At 34.0% G+C, this 25449-nt stretch overlaps 5 protein-coding genes across 17 annotated transcripts; 3 read left to right on the top strand and 2 right to left on the bottom strand.

The window, feature by feature from the left end:
* Positions 1 to 5347: 5347 nt before the first annotated feature.
* Positions 5348 to 7148, bottom strand: LOC107952496 (uncharacterized). 2 transcript variants are annotated; one of them, XR_001698819.2, is made up of 4 exons: positions 6743 to 7148; positions 6428 to 6545; positions 6248 to 6344; positions 5348 to 5769 (listed from the first exon to the last, which is right to left on the bottom strand). XR_001698819.2 is itself a non-coding variant. In XM_041075820.1 (4 exons), exons 1-4 carry the CDS (start codon positions 6657 to 6659, stop codon positions 5626 to 5628), a joined length of 375 nt encoding a protein of 124 aa, XP_040931754.1. In that variant the 5' UTR covers positions 6660 to 7148; the 3' UTR covers positions 5348 to 5625. The 2 variants fall into 2 exon arrangements, 1 of the variants encoding a protein (XP_040931754.1); XM_041075820.1 differs by having other exon boundaries at positions 6644 to 7148.
* Positions 7149 to 8134: 986 nt separating this feature from the next.
* Positions 8135 to 11671, top strand: LOC107896233 (ras-related protein RABD2a). Its single transcript, XM_016821376.2, has 8 exons — positions 8135 to 8456; positions 9272 to 9344; positions 9675 to 9722; positions 9820 to 9867; positions 10127 to 10198; positions 10334 to 10489; positions 10603 to 10706; positions 11329 to 11671. Exons 1-8 carry the CDS (start codon positions 8443 to 8445, stop codon positions 11423 to 11425), a joined length of 612 nt encoding a protein of 203 aa, XP_016676865.1. The 5' UTR covers positions 8135 to 8442; the 3' UTR covers positions 11426 to 11671.
* Positions 11672 to 15089: 3418 nt separating this feature from the next.
* LOC107896308 (uclacyanin-3) lies at positions 15090 to 16027 on the top strand. The gene is made up of 2 exons (XM_016821487.2): positions 15090 to 15458; positions 15537 to 16027. Exons 1-2 carry the CDS (start codon positions 15305 to 15307, stop codon positions 15914 to 15916), a joined length of 534 nt encoding a protein of 177 aa, XP_016676976.1. The 5' UTR covers positions 15090 to 15304; the 3' UTR covers positions 15917 to 16027.
* Positions 16028 to 16268: 241 nt separating this feature from the next.
* On the top strand, positions 16269 to 18390 carry LOC107953045 (protein mago nashi homolog). Its single transcript, XM_041075819.1, has 3 exons — positions 16269 to 16916; positions 17312 to 17488; positions 18046 to 18390. Exons 1-3 carry the CDS (start codon positions 16698 to 16700, stop codon positions 18103 to 18105), a joined length of 456 nt encoding a protein of 151 aa, XP_040931753.1. The 5' UTR covers positions 16269 to 16697; the 3' UTR covers positions 18106 to 18390.
* Positions 18391 to 20119: 1729 nt separating this feature from the next.
* On the bottom strand, positions 20120 to 25109 carry LOC107896385 (ELMO domain-containing protein A). Of its 12 annotated transcripts, none has more exons than XM_041075812.1 (12): positions 24817 to 25061; positions 24547 to 24634; positions 24238 to 24349; positions 23886 to 24091; positions 22668 to 22777; positions 22042 to 22110; positions 21823 to 21938; positions 21656 to 21710; positions 21139 to 21259; positions 20809 to 20856; positions 20567 to 20661; positions 20120 to 20432 (listed from the first exon to the last, which is right to left on the bottom strand). In XM_041075812.1, exons 4-12 carry the CDS (start codon positions 23968 to 23970, stop codon positions 20331 to 20333), a joined length of 801 nt encoding a protein of 266 aa, XP_040931746.1. In that variant the 5' UTR covers positions 23971 to 24091; positions 24238 to 24349; positions 24547 to 24634; positions 24817 to 25061; the 3' UTR covers positions 20120 to 20330. The 12 variants fall into 12 exon arrangements, with proteins under 12 accessions (XP_040931746.1, XP_016677139.1, XP_040931751.1 ...); XM_016821650.2 differs by having other exon boundaries at positions 20809 to 20874; positions 24817 to 25039; XM_041075817.1 differs by having other exon boundaries at positions 20120 to 20428; positions 20809 to 20874; positions 24817 to 25039.
* Positions 25110 to 25449: the final 340 nt, after the last annotated feature.

The following is a 25449-nucleotide window of genomic DNA, read 5'->3' as shown; positions in this document are numbered from 1 at the left end:
TTTAATGTTGTCAGATTTCAATACAAAAATAATAACAGGCAATTCTAGATCATGTATCGAGTAATTATTTCCATGTGATTTTTAACTATCTAAAAGTACAGGCTATTACCTTGCCTTACTGCATTAAAACATAATCTAATCTCATTCTATAATATATCTCTGTAATAACAAATTCCTTACCCGATTCAGGCTGAACCAGAATTAATACTTTGGTCAATAGAACTTCTAACTGGTCAAAACTTTACTGATACTTATCGGTCCATTCAAATCTTACCTTTTTTCTGTAATAACTGGGTCATCAATATAGTTGTTTCAATTATTAACATTGAAGCTTTGAGTTTTTCCAAAGCCACAACCATCAGATAGATTTAAAACCATAGTGTATTAATATGATTAACATTTCAGCTGTATGGATAAAACAACACTTCAACATCAATAGTGCACCTCAACTTAAAAGAGGGAAATCGAAAGTGGCCCCAATAATAACCAATGCAGTAACACAGTTTCTATAATCTGTGATTTCTATCACCATACTTTATGATCGAGTCAATATTTATAATGGTAATAAATATAATTACCTCCGAACAAAGAATATCTTTCACAAGTAACCCATGTTTACATAATAAAAAGGTTGATGATATCTCAGAGAAAATTTAGAAAGGTAATATCAAGCATACTCAGTAGAAACAACTATGATAAAGACAATATAACTTTCACATTCGCAATTTAGGGGTCCAATCAGTAGAAATAAAAAATAATATCATATGAATCTTATCCTCAAATCTTATATCAATCATGATGAATTAGAAAACCTACGTAAGGTAGAGCAATACCACTTATAAATCAACCTGACTTACAGTAATTCCATCTATCATGATTTACTAGCCTTTCAATATGACAAATATTGCATCTAAACATGAACAATTTCATATGCCTCTTAGAAAAATAGAACTTATAGAGTACCTAGGAGCTGTTGCTGTAATATACTCAATTATAACAGTTGCCTTCAAATATCTTTGCAATTTCATCACTAATCTACTGACTAATTAAGTCATCAATAATCTTACATTATTCAGTTCACTGAAAGAGTCAATTTGGAAGAATTTTTGGCTAATCCGTTCTGTAAATATCATATCTGGATAAGTCGGTTACTCATGAATCACTTCTTCCTTAACAATGACATCACATATTCAAAATAATCTTCAGAAAAATCTGATATCTCTTTTAATATCGTTTTTACTTACTAACCTATTCTCATTCTGACTACATCATTAATCATTCAGCTTTTAAACTCGGTAGTTCCACATTCACGAGCTTAATCCATATAAATCTTGTGAATTTCATTGTATAACACTATACTGGTAAGGGGGTAGAGATCGTAAGCATCAAAATTTGACTTTCATAAATACACACAAATCACTTAACATTTATCATTAACATGTTTAAAACATTTATTTCATACCTTTACAAGTCCTCTTTTAACATAAGCAACATTTTTACTCTGGCACGTGTGTATCACTTTCAGCAGTATCAGAATTAGCTCGGTTGGAAAGCATCTCTATCTATTTGCAAAACAATTTTCATCGGAGATGGGAGATATCACACTATCACAGGTTATATAATGGCATGTATTTCTAAACTCCACATACGCTACGTTCAATCTGAGAACTGACTGAATTGTAACTCTGATACCACTAAATGTAACACCTCTAACCCATATTTGTTGCCAGATCAAAGTTTCGGAGCATTACCAGAACTTTCAGAACATTTTACAAATAATTTATGTAAATTACTTTTCATTAACCAAGATCATTCAAAACATCCCTTAATTGGACCCTCGAGGCCCAATATGAGCATTAGAATCGAGTCAGGACTTAATCGGGAACTCTAAGAATTTTTTGTGACATTTCTAAAATTTTAAAGTTACAATGCTCACACGCCCGTGTGGTCCAAGAGACACGCCCGTGTGACCCTAGGATACGCCCGTGCTACAGGCCGTGTTCAACCCTGAATAATTCTCTGACTTGTGCACACGGTCATGCCACACGCCAGTGTGCTAGGCCGTGTGGTTAATTAATTCAATCGAAATTTAAGTGCAGGTTTCACACGGCCAAGACACACGCCCGTGTTCTAGGCCGTGTAGCATACACGGCTGAGACACACGCCTGTATGCTCAATTCTAAGCATTTTGTTTCTCAAAATTTAGGGTAAAAGGGACACGCGGCCTAACTACACGCCCATGTACCCGACCGTGTGTCACACATGGTCTAGACATACGCCCTTCTGTATGTCCGTGTGGACAAAATAAAGCCATTTCTAGCTTCATTTCTCACCCAAAAACACACCCATGACCTGCACTTGAAGCACACATCCAATACCAACTATTCCAAGCATTCAAATTAAACAAATTCCATCATTTATTATGGCATACCATTACGTGCATACATGTCTATAATCTTACTTTAGTTAAGTCCTCAAGTTAGACATAATTTGATCAACTACTTAACATATATGTAGCTACCATAGTTTGACATTACAAGTATATCAAAACAAACCATTACTAGCCATTCCAATGGCTAGATTACAAGCATCATTTACATTTACATGCCAATATGGCCAATATAACCTATACATGCCATTACAACCATAATTGATTTATCATAATATACGACACGGGCCGATGGATAGTGTGAGTGATCTCCAACGAGCTTCCAATCCAACGAGCTTCCGATTTACTATAAAACAGGGAAATAAAACTAAATAAGCATAAAATGCTTAGTAAGTTTGTATAACATGGTACTTAACTTACCATCCATTCTATTTTGAGTTAACTATGTAAGGAACATTCATTCAATTTGACCTCAAGCCCTGCACATATCCTCATTGCCCTAGTTAGTCATATATTCCATAATAACATCAGAAACATGTATGGGCTCAATAACAATCAAGTTTCCATGCACATATGCTTTCCACAACATGTATAATTCACATTGCTATATCTCAAGTATAATTTCATACTAGTTTATTTCAAGTTCAGATCATTTCATATCAGAACTTTACTCATATTACTCGGAATATCAAGGTTATGGTTAGTGCACTCAAGGTGTACAAGTCTATAATCAATAATGAACATATATTCATCAAATAAAGTCCATGTACAATTATCATCATCTCATGTTTTCATATACCATTCGTCATGTAGCATTATTTTCATGGATTTCAGACAACTATGTGTAATAACTCATTTTTTATTCATGTCCTTTCATGTCAAGATTTTTACCCGTTGAATTTGTTCAGAACATCGATGAATACACCTATAGTACACCTAAGGTGTACAAATCAGAATCCGTCAATTCATATTCTTTTGAACTTAAGGACACAGAGGTACGAGCCTATAGAACAGATCCTGTTCAAGTCCGTCAATTCATATTCAATGGTACTTATAAGGTACTATTTTAGAGAGTACACTCTTGAGCCAGACACGTATATAACAGAATTACTAGTCCAGGCTAAATCCTTTTTACGACATATGCTCTAAAGAGCTTGATATGGATTACCCGTCCGAGCTAAATCCAATCCATAACATATGCTCTAGAGGATTCATATCAGGATTACCTGTCCGAGTTAAATTCCGTCCGCAACAAAATGCAAGACCTCATTCATTTTGGGAAATCACATATCAATCGAATTTTCCATTAATTCAAATGAAATTTAGCATCTTTCAAGCATTATCAAGTATGTGATCAATCCCATATATTTATGCAATTATGCAATTCAAATGTTCACAATCAACTCAAGCATAAAATTAACATTTTTATCATTTATCATTTGTCGGGCATTATAATTGATCGGACACTTTCATTTATCGGGCTTTAACGTGTATGCATTTATGGCATTTATACAATTCACAAACTCAACATTAATTCAAGCATAAAAACATATACAATTTAGTTACACGAACTTACCTTGACAATGTTCATGTACATAAAATCTACTAATCCGACATTTTCCTCTTTCCTCATTCTTGCTCTAAATTTGGTCTATTCGGATCTATACAAGTAAATTTAACATAAATTTACCATATTTCACATTCAAGTGGACTTAATTTTCATCCTAGGCAAAATTGTCATTTTGCCCCTAACTTTTCCATAAATTTTCATTCCATCCCTAAGCTCGGAAAATAAAATATGTGCAATTTACTCCCTATTCCAAGCCTAACCAAAATCCCATTACAACACATGTATTCATAAAAATTCAGCATTTTTCATCAAATTTCACAACTTTACATTTCAGTCTCTAAATCATGTTTTCATCAAAAATCACCTTGTAAAAGTTGTTTATCTATCAACAGCCTTTCATTTTCTACCATAAATTTCTAATTTTCAGTATATTCATCCATGACCCATTTTCCATACTTTTATAACTTTTCAAATTAATCCCCCAAATAGATAGATTAAGCTATCCCAGTTTCAAAAATATCAAAATTACTAAAAACGGGCCAAGGAAACTTACCCAATTTGGCTATGAAAGTTTTTTCTCTCTCTTCTAAGGTTTCCATGTATTATTTTAGGGAAAAAGATGAGAAAATAAGATGATATCTCTTTTATCATATTTTAATTAACTAAATATTTTCACTTTCCAATTTAATCCTTGCCATTTTTCTAAATTTTCATGGATGAGTCACCAAAATATCTACATAATTTTACTTAATGGTCTAATTACCATATAAGGATCTCAAGTTTTAAATTCCATAGCTATTTAATCCTTATAGCTACTAGAATTCAACTTTTGCATTTTATGCGATTTGGTCCTTTTCGTAATTAAGCACATAATCGATAAAATTTTCTTTTCAAAATTTTCACATGACATTAATAACATAATACGGACCATATAATAAAATAAAAATAAATTTTATTTTCGGGTCGAATTTGTGGTCCCGAACCACTGTTCCGATTTCACTGAAATTGGGCTGTTACAATAATTACATTTAAGAACCTCTGGAGCCATGTAATATGAGCTTCCCATAATCTCATTGACTCGTTCACCTGCTAAAAGAGAGCATTCTTGAGCTGCTTGAGCAAAAATATAAAAAAGAGATAGCTGAAGCAGTCCTATAGTTACATGGACTTATAGTTCCTAGAAAACAATCGCTTTGAGATAGAATGATTGTGTGTATGTAAAACCTTGTTCCACAATGATCCAGCCTCATCCACTCTATTATCCATATCAAATACAAGCAGAAGGGTGTCATATGTTCCTATCATAGCTCATTGTCCTTTGCTCAACATCCACTTTGTCACCTGAGTATCAGTGACTTCATGAAATCTAATTTAACTCGAGAAAATACTAAACATAACAAAGCTGACAACCACAAATTAAATTATAGCATCTTGAACAAATAGGTTGAATCAGTAGAAGCACACCAAATAATCATTCAATGAATCTTTCAGCATGAGAAAACCAGAGGAAGATGCAAAATTTAAGTTCCCTACCCCCTATTTTTCTTATGGTAAAAAGGGCAGCAGACTAATGATGAAAAATATAAACATGTTAATTGCAATAATTACATTCACACGATAACAAAATGAAATACAGGAGAAACCATTTTCTTTAAGTCAATAAGGACTATGCATTATGTATATAGCAATTCAAAGAACTAAAACGCAAGGTTGTCACATTTTTCTTCTTGCTTCTTTTTCTTTTCTCTGGGAACAAAGTTTCCATCATTTTGGCTATACAATCTGACTTTGTCTTTGCATATTGTATCCGCTGCACCAAATTAATCATACAGTCGATCAAACCTAAGAATCATTACAACTAAAACTGCATATAAATTAAGCCCGAAAAAGAAATTGATTGCAATCAAAAGTGATGCCTAGAATAAAGTAAGTTTGGTTCAAGCAGCCACCGCAAAATAAAGCAAGTTTGGTTCAAGCTGCAAATGGTGTTATTGATGAGTAGCAAAAGCCTTCCATGGTTGCAAAAGGAACAATAGCCCTAATTTATATAGGAAAAAATAAAATGGCTCCTAAAATTTCAGTAAAATGGGTTCTCAGTAAATAATAGAATAACTCCAACAATATTAGTACAAAACATATTTCAATCAATGGCTATACAGTAACAGTGAAATCACAAAACAAATGCAACACAAACATCATTAAAAATTGGAATTAAACTTCAAATACCAAATCCATACTACAACTAAAAACTATACCCAATATAGAACAAATAAGCAAATTAAACTTACAATTCTATCAAGATTGAGTGCCTTTTGTCCAGAGCCAGCTGAATCTCTTTCCTTCCACAAGTGATGCTCGTTCTTTCCAACCTTTTTCACTGGTTTCCTGCACCCTAAAAAATTTAGTAACTTTGGGCTTCTAATTCAAGATTTTGATAAATTGAATTCAATCTTTTAAATGAGACCCACTTATCAACAACTCTGGAAATGCCCAGTGATTGTTCACCCAGCTTTTGTGAACATTTAACATAGGGAGTTCTGCAAATTGAAAGCCCATGACCTAATGAAAATGCTGCTTCGTTTAAACCTAGAAAAAAGTTCAACCTTTTCAATTACAAATGTTCAGTAAAATAATATGGCAACCTGGAAAAGGAAAATGAGACCTGAAAGTTTCAATTTATCAACCTTGTTTTTGGACCATGTAGATAATGGATAACTTCTTGAATGAATATGACTATAAGCCATTGATTTACTTCTCTATTCAAGAGAAAGAAAAAAAATTACCATCAAAATAAGCAGGGCCTTACTGAGCACCAGGCAATTCCAGTGATAGGTTGGAACCGCTCAGGAGCGGTAAACGAAGTGTGGGTCTTTGGCCTTCAGGTTGATTTGCTTCCTTTCAGGTTGATTTGAGCGTGAGATTGTTGATGGCTAAAGAAAAGAAAAAGTGAAATCATTGAGAAATTTCAATCTGAGGGTGTTTTCGAAAGGGAAAATAAGGTCATTTGGTGGAGAGGCTAGAATAGCCAATTCGGCACCTCCTTCTCTGAATGACTATGCAATAATTTTCGGAATGAAGTTGTAATCGCCATTCGGTGTTCTAAGCATTCCAATGAACCAAACCTCTGCTTTACTATAGAAATTGGAACCATCTTGTAATAGCTTTGCCATTACATTGAACCAAACGAAGCGTTAGCATTATCCTTGTATTGACACTTAAAAGAGGCATATGCCAATGGCCAACATGATTCAATCTTTGCCAAATTTGTACCCTCAATATCAGTGACCATTACAATTGAGTTTTTATAATAAATAATTAATAATAACAATTAATTGAGAATAACAATAAGGAAATTGATAATGCGTTAGTATTTTTGGTGGCATATATCATCATAATGGAAGGTAAGAATTTTGTGCCAATTACGGGTGGGTTTAGATAGGCGGTAGGGTATGGTGCAGTGCATTTAACTTATTTTTTGTCACACATTACAGTATCGCTATAGTATCTAATATCACTACCACCAATGTTTTTACACTAACCGTAATTAAATGTACTGCCCATCCAAACCCACCGTAAGCATTGTAAATTGATGAAAGATGACATTAAATTGAGTTTTCAATCATTTTTTTAAAGACTAAAAATGGAAAAAGAGTATAAAAGTGAGCCTACAATCAAGAGATTACTAAATCCTAAATCGATAAGTTTACTCCATAATTTGAACCTATGTTTCTCAAAATCATTGAATTTTCAGTAAATTATTTTTTTACTGAGAATTATTCTTGGGGTTTTCAATCAATTACAAGGACTTTTCAAAGAATAATTTTGTGCAATTGGGAAGTTTGGGTTATGAGAGTACTAAGTGAAATCACTCCTTAGATTCTTTAATTTTGTGTGTTATGTGACAATAAATAAAATAAAATAATAAAATAATATTTTAGAAAAAATTAAAGAAAAAAGAAAATAAAAAACTAGTCCTTGATGATTTTTTGTTCGGAGAAATAAATTGCAAAGGAAATTTATTTATTTATAATTTTTGACCTTTAAAAACGAAAAAGAAATTCAAATCCACCGTTGCATTTTTCTTAAACAGTAATGAAGTGAGCCACAAAGCCCAGCCCCAAAAACAAACACTGGAACTTGATCAGATCCATTATTGTTTGTTTCTTGAGTAAACGTCAATGGCCCAGTTCAATCGACTCCAGACCCAGATCCAAAGAGTTCCTTAGAACCAAACGAAGAATTGCCGTTTACTTCAATTTTAAATATACTCTCTCTGCTTCAGGCTTCAGGCTTCCACCCTCTTGCGTTTGCGTGTCTTCTCATCTCTGCTTTTGCCCCCTTTTATCTTTCTTCTTCTTTTTCTCCTTACTTCAGCCGAATTTTTCCGGCGAAACGGTGTCAGATCTTTGTGATCTATAGCCGGAAATTTCATTTCGAGTTCGACGATCTCACCCTTCGATCTTTCTATTTTCTTCAGCCTACCATGAATCCCGAATAGTAAGTTCTCTCTTTATTTTTATTTTAGTAGTATTTTTAACTTTTTTTTTGCGCTGTTTTATTATTTCGTGACGTTATTTTTCTTCTTGGTGGTGCGATGACGCTCGAAATTTTTGTAAGAAACTATAATTCTCGGTGTTGAAAGTCGCTAGGTTTTGCTCTTAGATCTGTTGATGGAATTGGGATTTTCTTTTCTCGTCTGTATTTGTTTCTAAAGTTGTCTTATTTCCAACTGGGGTTTCTCTCTGGGATTTAGTGAAAAAAAAAAGGAGGAAAAGATGCGAGCTTTGATGCGTTCTTCAATTATTCACGCCCTTCCTTTGTAGTATCTATATGGTATAAGAAAAAATTAAATGGATTTTGGTTTGAACTGGATTCTAAATAGTATTAAGATATACTGTAAGTTCCGATGTCTTTGCCAAATCGATTATTTGTGATGAAGAAGCAAATCTAACTCGAAAAAGTGTCCATTGATTGAACTTTTCAAGGGTGATGTAGCAAACATATGCTCACTTGCTCTAACTTGAATGGAATTGAAATGAATTTTATATTGAGGCACCAACAAAATTAAGAATTCAACCGTCAATGACGCGGAATTGTTAGGGTTGACCTTTGGTAAATAATTTGGTGTTCTGAGTTTTTATTGCTGACAATATCAACTTTAGTTTTGGTTTCTGAAATAGTCTCTTTGTGTTGTCTGTTTTGCATCGTTTATGGAAATCAACTTTTTGTTGTGCGTGGTATAATTAGAGATATCATGTTCTTACATCATTGAGAAGTATGTTAATATTATCTGTGGTTGCACACTTTTGCAGTGACTATCTTTTCAAGCTACTTCTTATTGGAGATTCAGGTGTTGGAAAATCTTGCCTTCTTTTGAGATTTGCTGTAAGTTTCTTGACTTAAATTGGCATTTGAGATTAAATCTCTTTACTTTTTAGAGTTCTGTTGCACATTCAAGATATTTGTATGAGCACCTTTATATTTATATTCGCTTTTGATGTTATGGATTATACTAATGAGTAATAATTGATTTAAATGTTCCATTGCTTATATAATGCATAGTGAGAATAAAATTTGTACTTCGATGGAGGACAATTTTGGTAGCTGAATTATATATATTTTTTATATTTGGAAATATCAAGTCTCCAGATATTTTCAGATGGTTATGCGGGACTAAATCTTGAAACTGATCATTATGTAATTTATTTAATGCAGGATGATTCATATGTAGAAAGTTACATAAGCACCATTGGGGTTGATTTTGTGAGTACACAGTCCTTAGTGTTAGTTTGACTTTTAAGTGCCAAAATTTATGGCAATTATTCTAATTTCTTGTCTTCTTGCTTTCTTTTTTTGGTAGAAAATACGCACTGTGGAGCAGGATGGGAAGACCATTAAACTTCAAATTGTATGTTTTTTCATGTTTTTTATTTAATTTCATTTCTTTGAATATTTTCTATCCTAGGTCATCAAGGTAATATTCCTTGTAGAATGAGTTGTCTCCTCATCTGCTCCTCTTCATTGGCTGTTTTTTTTTTCCATTTGTATATTCCCATTTTATTAATTTAGTCCCAGAAAATTGCTCATAATCCTTTGACACTTGGCATACTTGGCATTAAAGCTTCTTGATGATTAACTAGTTAATTTGCTTTTGATTCAATGTACAGTGGGACACTGCTGGACAAGAAAGATTTAGGACAATCACTAGCAGCTACTACCGTGGGGCCCATGGCATAATAGTGAGTGTTCTTTTCCTTTCTAGATTTTCTCATTGCGGTTCCTTTTTTGGTTTTTCCAATTCTTATGTATGCTTCTCTTAAACTTTTTCTTATTCCTTCTTTTCATTTCCCTTTTGCTGTTTGCTCCTGTATTAGATTGTTTATGATGTGACAGACCAAGAAAGCTTCAATAACGTTAGGCAATGGCTTAGTGAAATTGATCGCTATGCTAGTGATAATGTTAACAAAATACTGGTTGGAAACAAGTGTGATCTTACAGCGAATAAAGTTGTGTCATACGAAACAGGCAAGGTACTTGCTATTTTTAAGAAGAGCTGCCTGATTACCAAATTGTAATTTTTGGTGTTATACTGCATATCCATTGCTCCATCCCTTTCTCCATATTGCTACTTTTCTTTTTTCAGGCACTTGCAGATGAAGTTGGCATACCTTTTATGGAAACTAGTGCAAAAGATTCAACTAATGTGGAACAGGCTTTCATGGCCATGGCAGCTTCCATCAAGGACAGGTACCTGTATTCTTTTTCCTAAATAGTTTTAGTAATATCTGCACCTGTCAATTTTGAATGAACTTGAAAACTCGGAATAATTAACTCAAATTTAAACTTGATCCAACCTAAGTTGATAATAAAAAGTCAACAACTTGAACCCATTTAACTTGAGCCCGAAATAAGTCAAATCCAAAATGATCCAAACTTGAATAACCTAAATAAATAACCCAAAACTATTTGAACTCGAATGGCAAAACTCGAAATGACTTAGAACTAAAATGACCTGAAACCGAAATAACCTGAACTCAAAAACTGACCTGAACATGAAATGATACTGAAAATTTTAAAATCCAAGTTGAGTTGACTTAAAACTAACCCATCTCGGTCAATTTCAAAGTCTAGTAATATCAGTTATTTGAATAATAATACAATTAGAGTAAAAAGTCATTGTGGTCTGTAGAGCCATGTGCAGTTGAATGGCATTTCTAGGCTGTTTTGTTTTATTGTTCACTCTTATACAAGAAAGTATAGATCTATAAACTCGGTTCTCTGAAATTTAACCGCAAAGTCTTGGTTCCTACTGATAGTTGGTTACTTTTAGCTCTTTTTAATTGCTCTTTAAAATTGTCTCTAAATGCAGAATGGCAAGCCAACCAGCCATGAACAATGCAAAGCCTCCAACGGTACAAATCCGAGGACAGCCTGTTGCCCAAAAGGGTGGCTGCTGCTCTTCCTAAAAAATGGAATGATGAATTAGCAGGAAGCTCTCTCTATTTCTTCTGCAGTGCGCTGCTGCCAGTTGCAGCACGGTGTGTAAGATTAAGTGTTTTCTTAACCTCATCAGTGTTCCAAACTTATTTCATATGAACAAAACCTCAGAAGTAGAGGATATAATTCATTTCTACACACTTGGTTAACGTGAAGGCTTGTACAATGTATTATTGGTTGTTTGTTGATTAAATAATACTAGTGTTCTTTCTCAAGCCTGTATGTCACTGTGTTTTCTAAATTACATTATTAAATAAATATATTGTCAAAAGGTTGTAATTGAAAATGGGTTGATAGATCAACAAAATTTGGAAGGAATCTTAGGTAGTTGTGGGCATTATAATTTGCTTGCTTTTGAGGTAGGCCATGGATGGCAATGTGGGTTGAACCAATTCTTTGCCCTTGGCTAGACTAGAAGCCAGGCAGGTTGCAGCACTTTAACATCTATGTCCAACCAACTAATCGTCATCATTATCATCAAAGAAATGGGATACAGAGGGGAAAAGCAGAACCCATCAAAAGCAAAGAGCATTATAAAAAGAAAAAGGCTTAAATCTCCATAGAAGGCAGCTTGGAAACCCCAATCGTGAGGGGAAAGCAAGCCGTGGCCTTTCAACAACGTTTAGAGGTTGATTGAGAAGTTAAAGTTAGAAGTAATCATTATATAAAAAAAAAAATCATATAAGTTATATGTATTGCTGCAATAGAGGCTTACACAGTGTACATCAAAACAAATCTTTGCAAATCCACGTCTTGCCTATCATCATGGAGTAGCTGGAGAACTTCTACAGATGGATCTTCAAAGATATGAAGCCCTAGAAGTTGACTTGACGCCAGTGTAGCCATGCCATTATAGAGCCCTTGTTATTAATAAATTATCTTATGCTAATTTCATTAAATTGGTTCAATGCGAGATTTAAATGTAAAATCAAAAAATTTAATTCGTTATAATAAATTTGTTTTTATCTTAAAATTATTTAATAGAATTAACATCACTTAATTTATTAATAATTGTTATACTTTACCAATTAATAGGGACACATGGCTGATAGAAAGGCCACACTCCACCTACTATAGATCGAGAAGTCACTAGAAGACTCACTCCTTGTCTTAGCCACCTAGCAAGCGGAACTAATCATTCATTTCTTCAGGCATTCAACCTTCTATTAAAAAGATAATTTTTTTGGTTACCAAGCCCCACGTGGGTTTAACTGCTCCATACCTCATATTTGAATGAATAATAAGATATGTCCCATCATAAACATCTTCATTCCATTGAAGACATTCGCCTCACGCATCTCACAATGATGACCTAATTGTGGATCCAACATGTTAGTATCATCCTACACAGGACTTTGCCTATAAATATCCCTCAAGACAATGAAAAGGGTATCAACTCCCAGCATACTTGTTTACACTCTACCAACTTACTTTTAGCACCTAGTCTCCATACCCTCTCCACCTTCACTCTCTATAATCTCTGGCTCTCCGCCCTAATAAGGGAAACCGACCTCCATTAGCATCACAATTTCCTCCTCTATATCTCCTCTTTGTTGATGCAACACATAAATAATAATAATAATACAATCACATGATAAAATTATATATTCATCACCTATATGAGAATAGATACCGAACAAACTATTTAATACCTTAAATTTCATAAAGAAAACCAATCTATTCAGTACCAAACAAATTACGTCTACAATTCAAATTCTAAATTCAATACGTAAAAGGGTTGAATAATTTGGCTTTAGAAACCATCCATTTAGCATTGTGTGCAGATTGGGTTTCCATAAAGTTTGGCCGAAACTTTGAATTGGGGATGCTTCTCTGTTAAGTCGCCTGATGAGCTTATATAGAAAAACAACAAAGCATCAGTTTTGTTTATCCAAAATTGTTCCAGCAGATTACACTAAATTTGTTTAAGGATGAAATTTAAAGGTTAATCCGATATTTAAAAAGATTTGGATAAAATTATAAGATTTAAAAAGGTGAATTTTAATTAAAAAATCAATTTAAAATATAAATAGAATTCAAGCCCCGGTATTTAAATAATTTGAGAATTAAATATACAGTAAAAAATATTAAATTGTTTTATCTAATGATTTAATACAAGAAAAAAACAATATACAATAGTAGTAAAAGGAATATGAACAGATGTAAATGGGTCTGTTTTAACATTTAAAACTATTAACAAAATTTACATGATACATATTTTAATAAAATTAAATTTATATAATTATACATTAATACTGTATATTAACATTGTTCAACCCATGAATAGTTTTATTGTATAATTAAAAGTATATATTTACCAAAAAGTGGCTGAGTGCAATAGTAAGCCACAATATATTTTTATTAGAAGGGACAACTATAAATTCTGAATATGGATTGTAAAACGAATATGAAGAATGTAAAAAATATATTGGTTATAGTTTATTGAAGATAAATAAAAGAGGGGGGATGTTTTACCAACTCCTTTAACGTTTCATTTGTTAAAAGATATAATAACAAACTCTAAATATAAATCGTAAAATGAATATGAAGAATATAAAAAATATATTTGAATATAAATTGTTGAAGATAAACAAAGGAGGGGCTGTTTTACCAACTCCACCAACTCCTTCAAGGTTTCATTTTCAAAGTACATGGCCATTATCATATGATAACTAATACTCCAATAATTTTCAGAAATATAAAATGCAGTTATGGTGAGTTCATCATATGCCTATTGCTAACCAATCCATACAGATAATAGGAATGCAATGATTTATTATTATTATAATAAAATATTAAATGTTTGAATTGATTAGCATCTTTTTGGTTGGTGATGTAATGGCCAACGGGTTAGGTTTTTTTTATTAAACAGGGTCTAGTTATGGTTTTAGTCGCTGTATTATGTTAAATTTTAGTATTTGATTTTTTACTTTAATTTGACATTACTTAGGCTTCTTTTAAATGGTATTATTAGTAAGTTTAAATTGATAAAATAATTAATTACCGTCATTAAAGTGATGAAGTAAATTTTTTTTAATGTTATTTAAGCACACAATAAATATTTAAAAATTTACATATAAGGCGGATGTACATTTTCATTTTAATAGCAATAACTAATAGTATTATTAATTTAAATGTATTAATTATTAATAATATTATAAAAATAGAAAAATCAAATTATATCAAATTAAAGTAGATAAATAAAATTAAAAAACACTAGTAAAACCAAAATAGATCCTTAAAATATAATTTAAGACATAAATTTGGTGCATAAACAAGACATCAGTTTCAACCTGTTTCAGTTACACAAGTTCTCCAAAGGTGGTTAGGTTAGAGATTCTAGATTGTATTTGTTTAGGCTGAAACTTTTGACTCTTATCTAATAGGTACAAATGTTAAAAAGGAAAATGACTTCACCAAATGGGTAATGTAATGATAAAAGATTTGTGTTAAAATTAAATTAGAAATAAAAATAAATGTTGATTTTTATTCTGCAATTTCACCCCATTAAATTCTATACAAGTGAGAGAGCAAAGATTATAAAAAGTCCCACACAGAGGCTGCTAGCTGAACCTATCAATACCCTTTTTTTCTTTCTTATTTGAATCAAAAGGCAGCAATATATATATATATATTCAATTTGATTTGGTGAGGAGGAGATGGAAGAATATTAATTAAGCTAACATTAATTATTGGCTTTAGTAAGAATAATAGAGAAATTGCTTGACTTTTTGCTTCTATAAATCATACTTTCAGCCTTCTATATAACACAACATAACGTGCTAAGAGTCCCTTCACCGTCCTTTATTTTTTTCCAACTAAAATTAGGCTTTAAACTTTATAACATTATGGGTTTAGCAGCAGCCCTCCTCTTCCTCCTCCTAGCAGCTCCGGCGGCTTTTGCCGAGCAATACACCGTAGGAGACAGCAGCGGTTGGACCACGACCGGAGATTACCAAAGTTGGGTTCAAGGGAAAACATTCACCGTAGGCGACACACTTTGTAAGTTGCTTCCTTACCAAAATTAAGCCAAAGTAAGATAACAATATGAATGACCCTGTTTGTATTTTTTCGTTTTAGTGTTTACCTACGGTGGCAGCCACTCGGTGGAGGAAGTATCCAAGAGCGACTACGATAATTGCAACACCGGCAATGCTATTAAATCCTACAGCGATGGGAACACTGTCATCACACTGTCCAATCCAGGGGCAATGTATTTCATATGCCCCACCATAGGTCACTGTGCTGGTGGCATGAAGCTAGCCATCAATGTTGTAGCAGCTAGTGGCAACTCACCCTCCACCCCCTCTACTCCGTCTGGTTCCACCACTCCTTCCGGGACTCCCCCCAGTGGTGGTACAACAACTTCTCCCCCGTCAACACCTAGCGGAGCTCCGAGCACCGTGAATTATGGTTTTATGGTAGCCTTGTTGGGAGCCGTTGTTGGAATTATGAGCTAGGGGAGAGGCAGTGCTATTGTTTATTGGCTTATTTGCTTTCGTTTTCGTCAATATTCTGTGTGATTTTATTTTATTTTTCCTTTATGAACCAGAGATGGAGATTTATGTTTTTATGATCTTCTAAATAATTTGCCTTAAATTATGATTAAAAAACAGGTCTTTTATCCTATGTTCATCACAATATATATATTGAGCCTACGAAGTCAAATTTATAAGAGATAAAAGGAATCTTTAAGACTTGGACAATTACAGCAAACCATAATTGTTGTATTAGTTTGGTTCAGTAAGACATCATTATCATTATCATTATATTTTATTAGTCAATCATACATCGACTAAACTCCAACAATAGTTTGTAGTTTTTAAAAATACCCAATATAAAAACATGTTTTTGTGAGTTAATTTGGATGAATAATGTATTTATCTCTAATTAGTGTAAAAACAGTGATAATAGCGTAGGGTAAAAAGTAAAATAAACGCACTGCACCGTACCCAATAGTACATCTAAATCTCCCTAAAATTTTAAAGGTTATTTAATCAATTCTAATTTAACTTATTTAATTATACTCTACATTTCTAATTTTGAGGATATCCTTAATTCATACTGAGATTATGCATGGAGGAGATTAAACGGCCCAGCCCAAACAAAACTTGGGAGGCCCAATAACTAGGTGGACCCATCAATATATCCAGAAAAATCCCTTGGACTTGGAAGTGTTTTCAGTGTTGTTTGCTTTCTTTTCGAGAATCTTACAAGAAAAAAAAAAGAGAGGGAAAAACAATGGCGGCCGAGGAGGAGAGCGGAGAGTTTTACCTCCGTTACTACGTAGGGCATAAAGGGAAATTTGGGCACGAATTTTTGGAGTTCGAGTTCAGGCCGGACGGGAAGCTACGATATGCTAACAACTCCAACTACAAAAACGACACCATGATCCGCAAAGAAGTCTTCCTCACCCCTGCCGTTCTCAAGGAATGCCGCCGCATCATCACCGAGAGCGAGGTCTCCTATCCTTTTTCAACCCTTTACTTCGCCTTAATGCTTTCCTTAATTCTTTTCCACTTTAATTCAACTTTGCCTAGGGTTTGGGATCAAAAATTAGGTTTTCTTTTTCTTGTTTTCTCTATGTTTTGCTTAAATAACGAGTTTGTATTTATTGTCTTTTGTTTCCAGTTCTGATTGATGTAAATATTTTGTAATTTTCTGATTTTACTGCAGTTTTTCAAATTGCCCAGCTGGGTTTTAGGTTAAAAGATTTAGTTTTAGTTGATTATTTATTTCTTCGATTAATGGTAACTTGCGGTTCTTTCGACGCTCAGGATGGTTTAAATTTGCAATTTTTATTAATTATGGTTCTTGATATTATTGTTCAATTCTATTGGGCATTCTTTGTCTAGATCATGAAGGAAGATGACAACAACTGGCCAGAACCTGACCGTGTCGGACGGCAGGAGCTCGAGATTGTGATGGGGAATGAGCATATTTCTTTCACTACTTCAAAGATTGGGTCCCTTGTTGATGTTCAGAGCAGCAAGGATCCCGAAGGGCTTCGTATATTTTATTATCTGGTTCAGGTCAGTTAATAGACATTGTCAATCTGCTGTTTTGCTCTCTTCAGTCATGTTGTGATCCCCCTTTGGGCCTTTGTATTGCATCATTTAGTATAGGGAAAAGGTTCTAGTATATTTTCTCTTGTTTGTTGCCTCACTCGTTCTTTAACACGGTAATTTGAAACAAAGATGGTTTTGTTTTCATTGATGGATGCTCCGTGATTGATTTTTTTTAATTTATTTCTGCTTTGGCACTTGATTTCTTGTTTATTTTATTTAAAAGTACAATGCTGAAAGGCAAAGCTAAAGTTTATTTTGTTCCTCTTACAATGTATATTTGAAACGAGTTACCAGCACGGTTAGTATCCATAATATATAAGGGTGGTAATTAGATGCCTTTTCATGCTTGGAATCCGACCCTGGCTTCTTCCATGGTTTATCTGATTCCTTGTGCTCATGCATATACTGATCCACGGATGTTGGTTCTCTTATGCATCCTAAGTTTATAGGATGTGCTATTTTCTGCTTGTCTATAATATAGACTCTATATCTGACCTTGTTCACTTTTTTATGTACTGCAGGACTTGAAGTGCTTTGTGTTCTCTCTTATCTCGCTCCACTTCAAGATCAAGCCTATTTGAAGATTGATAATCCTCTTCCATGCAGAGGTGTCACAAGGGCTGTTTTCACTGTTCCTGCTATTGGTATAGCTTCCATTTTGCTTTTAATTAATTTAAATGGTTAAGCTAAGGGTATGTTTGTAGGAGTGATTACAGTGATTTTGGAACTTTGGGGGGAAATGTAGGTCTGAAATGGAAATTTCTGGTATTTAGGTATATTAAAGGCTTTTTCTCCATTGACTATTTAGGTATATTCCTTGAATTATTATCATGAATTAACTTTTTAATCTAAAACTTTTTGAGCTAGCTTTGGTTTGATGATTAAATTGATCCTTACATGAAATGGATTCGCCAGTGGTGAAAACTCTGTAGAAGATGAATTGAGCCGGTTGAACCTCTGATTGAAAACTTTGGTGATGAAAACCTGACCAATTTGTACAACCATGGCTTATGTTATACGTTCTTATAGGTGAATTTCATCTTTACTTTGCGGAAACTAATTAGTTAATCCTTCAAATATTTCATATATGTATGTATGTACTTGGGTATTAATAGAGTAGACTAGGCCGTGAAGCACCAGACTAAAAACATCGCTTGTTATCTAGTAATAATAACACCAGAAAATATGTCTTCAATACCAACAGGAGGGATAATCTAAAACTTGCAGACTGAAGTCATTTGATGGCGACCACATAGACAAAAAGTCCGCAGCTTTATTTGCTTCTCTAAGAACATGGCAGAATAGGATTTACCAGGGACGCCTCAAAACTCTTTAATGCATCGAGTAGCTGATATCCAAGACTTCAGTGCTGCTATTTAAAGCGTTAACAGCTAAAAGATTATCAGACTACCACGTCCATAATATGCTCCAAAGCTGCGCTTCGAATACTGAATAGTATCCTACCTTTCTGCAGAAGTCAAATAATCATTCCCTTTCTCCATCCAGGAGGTGGCGGAGACCAATTAACATGAATATAGCATGATCTCCGTTCCTCAAGTTCTTTATTTTTCTTGCTTTAATAACAGCCCAGCTGGTACATTGAGGCAAGATCTCCTGAATAAAAGGTTCTGCTGCTTGAAGATTACTTCATTTCGTTGCTTCCAAACGTAGAGCTCAATCATACTCAGAAAATACCTGAAAGCTGTTACAGCGACAGTTGAAAGAACAAGCTTCGCTAATTGGACAGGACAATCTGTTTCCACACTTAGAATCGCAAACTCAACGTCCCCTCCACATTGATAACAAGAAGCAACATTAGCGACCACCGCTCCTGATTAGTAAGGATCTTCTCCTTGAAGAGAAGCCATAAGAATTCGTAACCCTTTGAGGTGCAGGTATACGCCAGAAGAATAACCAAATTTATGATTTAATGTTCCAGCTGCTCGAGGCAATAAATTTATAAGCTTCAGCCGCTGTTACTTGCCTATTACGGTCCCATTTATAAGCTGAACAAGTAGGAGGTTGTATACCAGCAATATACATGACGGATCACACAGCTAGCAATCTGAGACCAATCCCAATTTCATAAATTTTCAAACTTCGGTTATTGTGCTTGAGAAGTTAACTTGTCAATAAATTAAAAATTTATATAATATATATGCAAAGAATTAGCAAAAAAAAAAAACCTAATTTGAACTAATGTGTTTATTAATAATTTATTTATGTTTTTAGTTTTTGTAAAATATGATTTTTGTTTTTGACAGTTTAGATAAAAAGATTTAACTTTTCCCCTAAATGAAATTCAGGCGTTACGAAGTTCAGCCCCAGTTTAGAGATTGTCTATCACAATTGGTTTGTCAATCATCTTCCTTTAATGCATTCCATTATTTCCATTTGCCAATTGCCAACTCAACATCAAAGTACGTGACCGGCACTTACTAGCGGAATGGAAGCCAATCCAGGACTGCGTCCTAATGAGGGCTGCCAATTTCAAATCATTGATTGAACAATTGACATTTAAGAAGCAGGATCCAATAGTTCTCAATACTCACAGCTTTAATTCCTAAGTAATGTATAGACAAAAAAAAAAAAATCTGAAATCCTCAATTTCTTAAAATCAAATACCAACACCACCAAAACCAATATCAATTGTTTGAAAATAAGCACATACACATTTTATCCGGCCTAAGCTTAGAAGGTACATAGTAAAAGTAAGACGACGTGTGTGTCCAATTCATAGCATGCATCTCTCATCTCTTGTCATCACAAAATGACTTGATTTACATTCTTTCAACCGCAAGCAACATTATCTTGTAAGAAGACCGTATGATGGCAGATCCTCCAGCCTTGTTATATCTTCAAGTAGAAGCTCCCTTTCCAGTTGTCGACGGGTGGCTTTCATCACTGTCTGTAGACAAAACCAGACTATAATTATTCAACATAAATGATGGGAGGGCAATTCAAGGTGATGAAATAGAGGTCTTTTTTTTTTTAATATGACCTTATATCCAAAAATGAACCTTCCAGTTGAAGAATACATACATTGAAGTCCATGTAGGATGCACGCATAGCTAGCCACTGATGGTCCATTAACTTGAATGTGATGCAGTAGAGAAGGTCAAACGCAGATTCATTTTCTATCAAGGGCAAAAATGCACGATTATGGTTTTCAATTTTAACAGCTAACTTTGATATAAACGGTAAAGTTGGATTGAAGACTATATGACTTGAAAAAGAAATACTTGTACCACAAGGAACAAAATCTCAGAATAACCTGGCATTACCTGAGAGGAACTTTAAGAAAACTGCTCCTACCATTGTCCTTGGTTTGACTGTAGAATTGAAGGACACTGTTAAGTGATGAAAAGCATCAAATAGCAATCTCAATGAGAATGCTCACAAAAGGAAGTGAGAATGCCTTAAATTGATCATATCTTAAACACATATAGGAGTATAAGACTTTAATTCATCAACTAAAATTGTGCTGTTTGAATATAATTATCCATTAGAAACATATAATCAGTCATCTGAAAGTAGAGAATTTGAGTACTCAGCCGATCCATTCTTCAGAAAATAATTCTGGCATTCACATCTCTACTTTTAAGGAATCATACCTGCTTCAAGATCAAGCATCTGAATGAGCATAAAGGTGATGTTCACACCAGCAACAGCAAATGGATATTCCCACACAGATCGATCACCTTCCAGCTTCCAAAGAAGATCCTTGAAGGATTTCTGTTTGGAGACGGTTCAGAAATGCCTTAGCATTGGATGAACGAAGAAAGATGAAAAGATTAACCAAACCTAGATTTTAAGAAACAAAAATGTGAATGCTATGGTCTTCCATGTTGAAATCCTGATGGCCATGGTTAGTGACATGTTGAAACAGCAGTATTGCTCTCGTCTGGATCATTCCACACCCCCCTTTTTTTTTTCCTTTCACCTTCATCTTTGCATTTATACCTATAGCCCCTTTTATCTTATCAATTGCATGTATAGTTCAATTCTTAGTACCCTTTTTTATTTTTCTATTCACAAAATAACAGAGAAAAACCACGCAAAATACAGGAGAAAACAAAGGAAAGAAAGACATTATGGGCCAGGCAACACAAGATAACTAAAAGCACATACCGGAAAATTTGTAGCAAAGAATAACAGGTTCTCCAATGATATAAAACCACCACCCCTGTAAGATAAATCCAAATATTAACAAGTACTTACCAAACAGATAGTCATTCAGAGAAAGAGAAAATGCAAAGCTAAAAAAGGGAAATAGAAATAGACTGCAGCTATGCTACCTAAAATCCGTAGATGGATCCTTCCCTTGCCACCCCATTTCCTTCCACTGCTCAGAAATTAAACCACGTAGTTCTTCTTCTGGAAATGCAGCATTCCATAACGCCCTTAAAGCTTCCTGCGGAAAGCAGCAATAATGAATTAGAGAATAAATCAGGATTGATGATTATGGAACCCAAAATTGCAGACAAAGTATAAATAGCATCATTTGGAGCCAGAACCTGATGTTCAGGGATTGAACTATCATAAGCAATATCTATACGATTCTGCAGCCTCTGCAAGCATTCCTCCTGACAGCATGAATGCAAAAATTATTTTTTGTTCCAGAAAAGTACAATAGCAGAGCAAATTTTGAAATATTCGAAAAAATCAATCAATATGGTGCTAGAAAGACATACTGGCTTAGCAGAAATAGGCAAATACATGGACAATGATACAACAAAATTAACTAACCAAATACATTCATACAGTAAAAACCTAAAAGCATGCCAATTTCCATATTTCAATAGTTGAATAATGTTGCTAAACAATCCCAAGAGTCAAAGTAATTGGAGTGCTATATGAGTAATCATGTTGCAAGAAAAGTGGCCACTATGTACGGTCACAAAATGAAATCTATAGAGTATAGCAACATTAGGTTCAGAAGATATCGTTAAGCAACAGGAGAATCTCATTAGTTAAAGTAATCAATGTTATACAGAGTAGCAGGAAAACTTTATGAGATATTCTATCATCAGATTTCTATTTCTTTGCAGATTGGAATTCACATATTACAGATAAAATGGGCAAATGACCATCATAGTTAACAACGTAGAGATGAACAGGTGAACCCGATCATAGACATTACCTGGGAAGGAGTTAAATCAAATGATGGACGAGCATCACTCTCTCTGCTCTGAGCACATACACAAGAAAGACCTCGACCCAACCATGCTGTTGATCCTGCCACAACCTCAGCTGTAACAAAATAAAGCACTGTACTAAATTTCAAAAGGACCAGTACCTAGACAGCCACAGATGCCAAAAGATGGTTCACTTCAGCAGCTAATAAAAGCAAAAATCAAGAGAGAAAAAACGAGAAAAATGCCATTCTGTCTCCAAGATTAGAACAGTGAAAGCGAAGGTATAAACGTGTGCACCCCGTCAAGAAGGCTATAAAATCTTCATTATACATAGCATCTGTAAAATCATTAACCACCCAAACTTCTCTATGGGAGTGACAGATTGTCCTACAAACTGAAATACTAAGTAAGTTGTGAACCATGAACAAAATGTGAACATATATACTATATTTACGGGTAGATCTAAGAATTTGCTTCATGAAAACTTTATCTGGAAAGAATCTGGCACCCTTGAAATATACTAATGAATGGCTTCTACATAAGAGAAGAATGATCTGCTTGCACGACAGAATGCGTGAAAATTAAGTAAATTTTAATAAATCTTAGAACAAAAATAGAATAAAACACAAACAGTTTTTTTTTTTTTTTACGCAGAAAAGTTTGAACAACGGCTTAACAGTCATGCAAGTATGCCCGCTAATCTAGGTTTGCCTGTAAACTCCTTTAAAAATTGGATTAATTTAAATTTCTTAAGATAATTGCTCCCCCCCGCCCCCCCCCCCCAAAAAAAAAAACTCTATAGAGATAAAATCAATAAGGATAATCATAAAACAATTTTAAAAAAGAAAAAGAAAAACGAAAGATGGATTCATCATTGGAATCAAAACTTCCAAAATTAAAAGAAATCTCAGAAATATTATCGGCACGTAAACCAACAAACTTGCCGAAACAATTAGGGATCGTTTTCGGTAACACTCAAAGCTCACTCGCCAAAAAAGAAAAATCGATTTTAAAAAGAAAGGACGTCTTCTACTTCAGAGAGAAAGTAGATAAAGACATAAGCGAATAAAGAAGAGTCATTAAAAAAAATTACAGACTAGAGAGAGCAGATCGGTGAGACAAGTACAAGTGTGGAAGATAGAAAATATTTTTATTCTTTTAGGGAAAAAAATGGTAAACACGGGGGAAAAAAGAGAAAAAAAGTAAAGTTAGAGCTTAGTTACCAGAAGTAGAATGGCAGGTATTGCCCCGCTCGAGACCTTGAGAAATCCTCCTAACAGCAACAAATGAACCTCCTCTATCGTCCATTACCACGCCTCGTTTCTCCTATCTCCTTCTCTGCTTTCACATACACATCATCATTTCCATCCTCTTCCTTTCTTCTTGGAAACCCTAACAGACAACTTCTTGGCTTCTCCAAAATTCAAAACTGCAATCAAAGAGAAAAGAGAAACCAAATTAAACTCCGATTAAGAAAAAACTGAAAATGCATTCGAATTTTACTCAGATGGCAAGGATGTGACACAATCAAAGCCAAACAGTGCCGAAACAATCAAGAAAGCAACCAAGACGAACCAGAACGTGAAATGCAGGTAAAATCAGAAGGAAACCGGATCGAAACAAGCCAGAACTGAATCAAACGGAACGGAAACGTTGATATCTTCGTCAGATACAATGTTTGGTTAGGCTGCGGACAAAAAGGGAAAAAAAGTAAGCCAATAGAGTTTCGAAAAAGTAAAGTACAGTGAAGCTCCTCCGATCAGTGGCTACCTAGATTCTAGAAAAAGAAAAAGAAAAAGAATCTTGAGAGAAAAAATCTAGAAAATCTTTAAACGATAAAAGAAAAAAAAAGGTTAGCTTGAGAGCATCAAAGCCAAACAGTACCGAAACAATCAGCAAAGCAACCACGACGAAATAGAACGCGAAATGCAGGTAAAATCAGAAAACCAGCCAGAACTGAATCAAATGAAACCTAAACGTTGATATCTTCGTTAGAAACAATGCTCAATCAGATTGCAGACAAAAAAAAATAAAGCCAATAGAGTTTCGAAAAGTAAAGCATAGTGAAGCTCCGATCAGTGGCTACCAAGATTCTTGAAAAAAAAAAGAAAATAAGAAAGAATCTCGGGAGAAAAAAATCTTGAGAATCTATACATGATAAAAAAGAAAAATGGCTAGGGTTAAGAGATCTAAGAATCGACGGTATCCATTGCAAGCCACGGAGCTCTCTCTGCCCTTATTTTGCGCTCTCTTGCATCTGTTACTTTAGGTGTTTGTTTTTTTTTTTTTTTTTTTTTGGGGGGGGAGATCTTGGGTGTGGATATATACTTTTTGACGAAGCCACTGAGAGGCAGAAGGGTTTTACTTAGAGAACTTATAAATTGATTTAATTAGATAAATTATTATATTTTATTTTCTTCGTTGCTCCCCTTTTCAAAAGGCATCGTGAAATGATTGTCATTGGTTGTGCTTTTGAACAGTTAAAATTGACTCTAACGGGAAAGGTAACAGTGCTTGGGTTGGGCCAACTGATTAGGTAATTTAGTGTTTTTTTTTTCTCTCTCAAACAACTTGTCACTGGATTTATTCCTCCCTTTTTTTTCTTTTTTTTTCAATAAAATGAAGATAATGCAGTATCCAAAGTTAGGGTGGAGAAAAAAAAATCAATTTAAACTGTAGTTGATTTGATTACTTCTAAATTATTTATTTCGTTTGATTGTTTTTATAAAATAAAAATATTATTTCAAATTAAATTTTTATTTTTAATTAATTTTTAATCTTTATAAG

Source organism: Gossypium hirsutum, chromosome A08 (genome assembly GCF_007990345.1).
Source record: "Gossypium hirsutum isolate 1008001.06 chromosome A08, Gossypium_hirsutum_v2.1, whole genome shotgun sequence".
In the NCBI taxonomy this organism is placed as follows: Eukaryota; Viridiplantae; Streptophyta; class Magnoliopsida; order Malvales; family Malvaceae; genus Gossypium; species Gossypium hirsutum.
The sequence above is the reverse complement of the archived record's forward strand: the minus strand, read 5'-3'. Positions and strand labels throughout refer to the sequence as shown.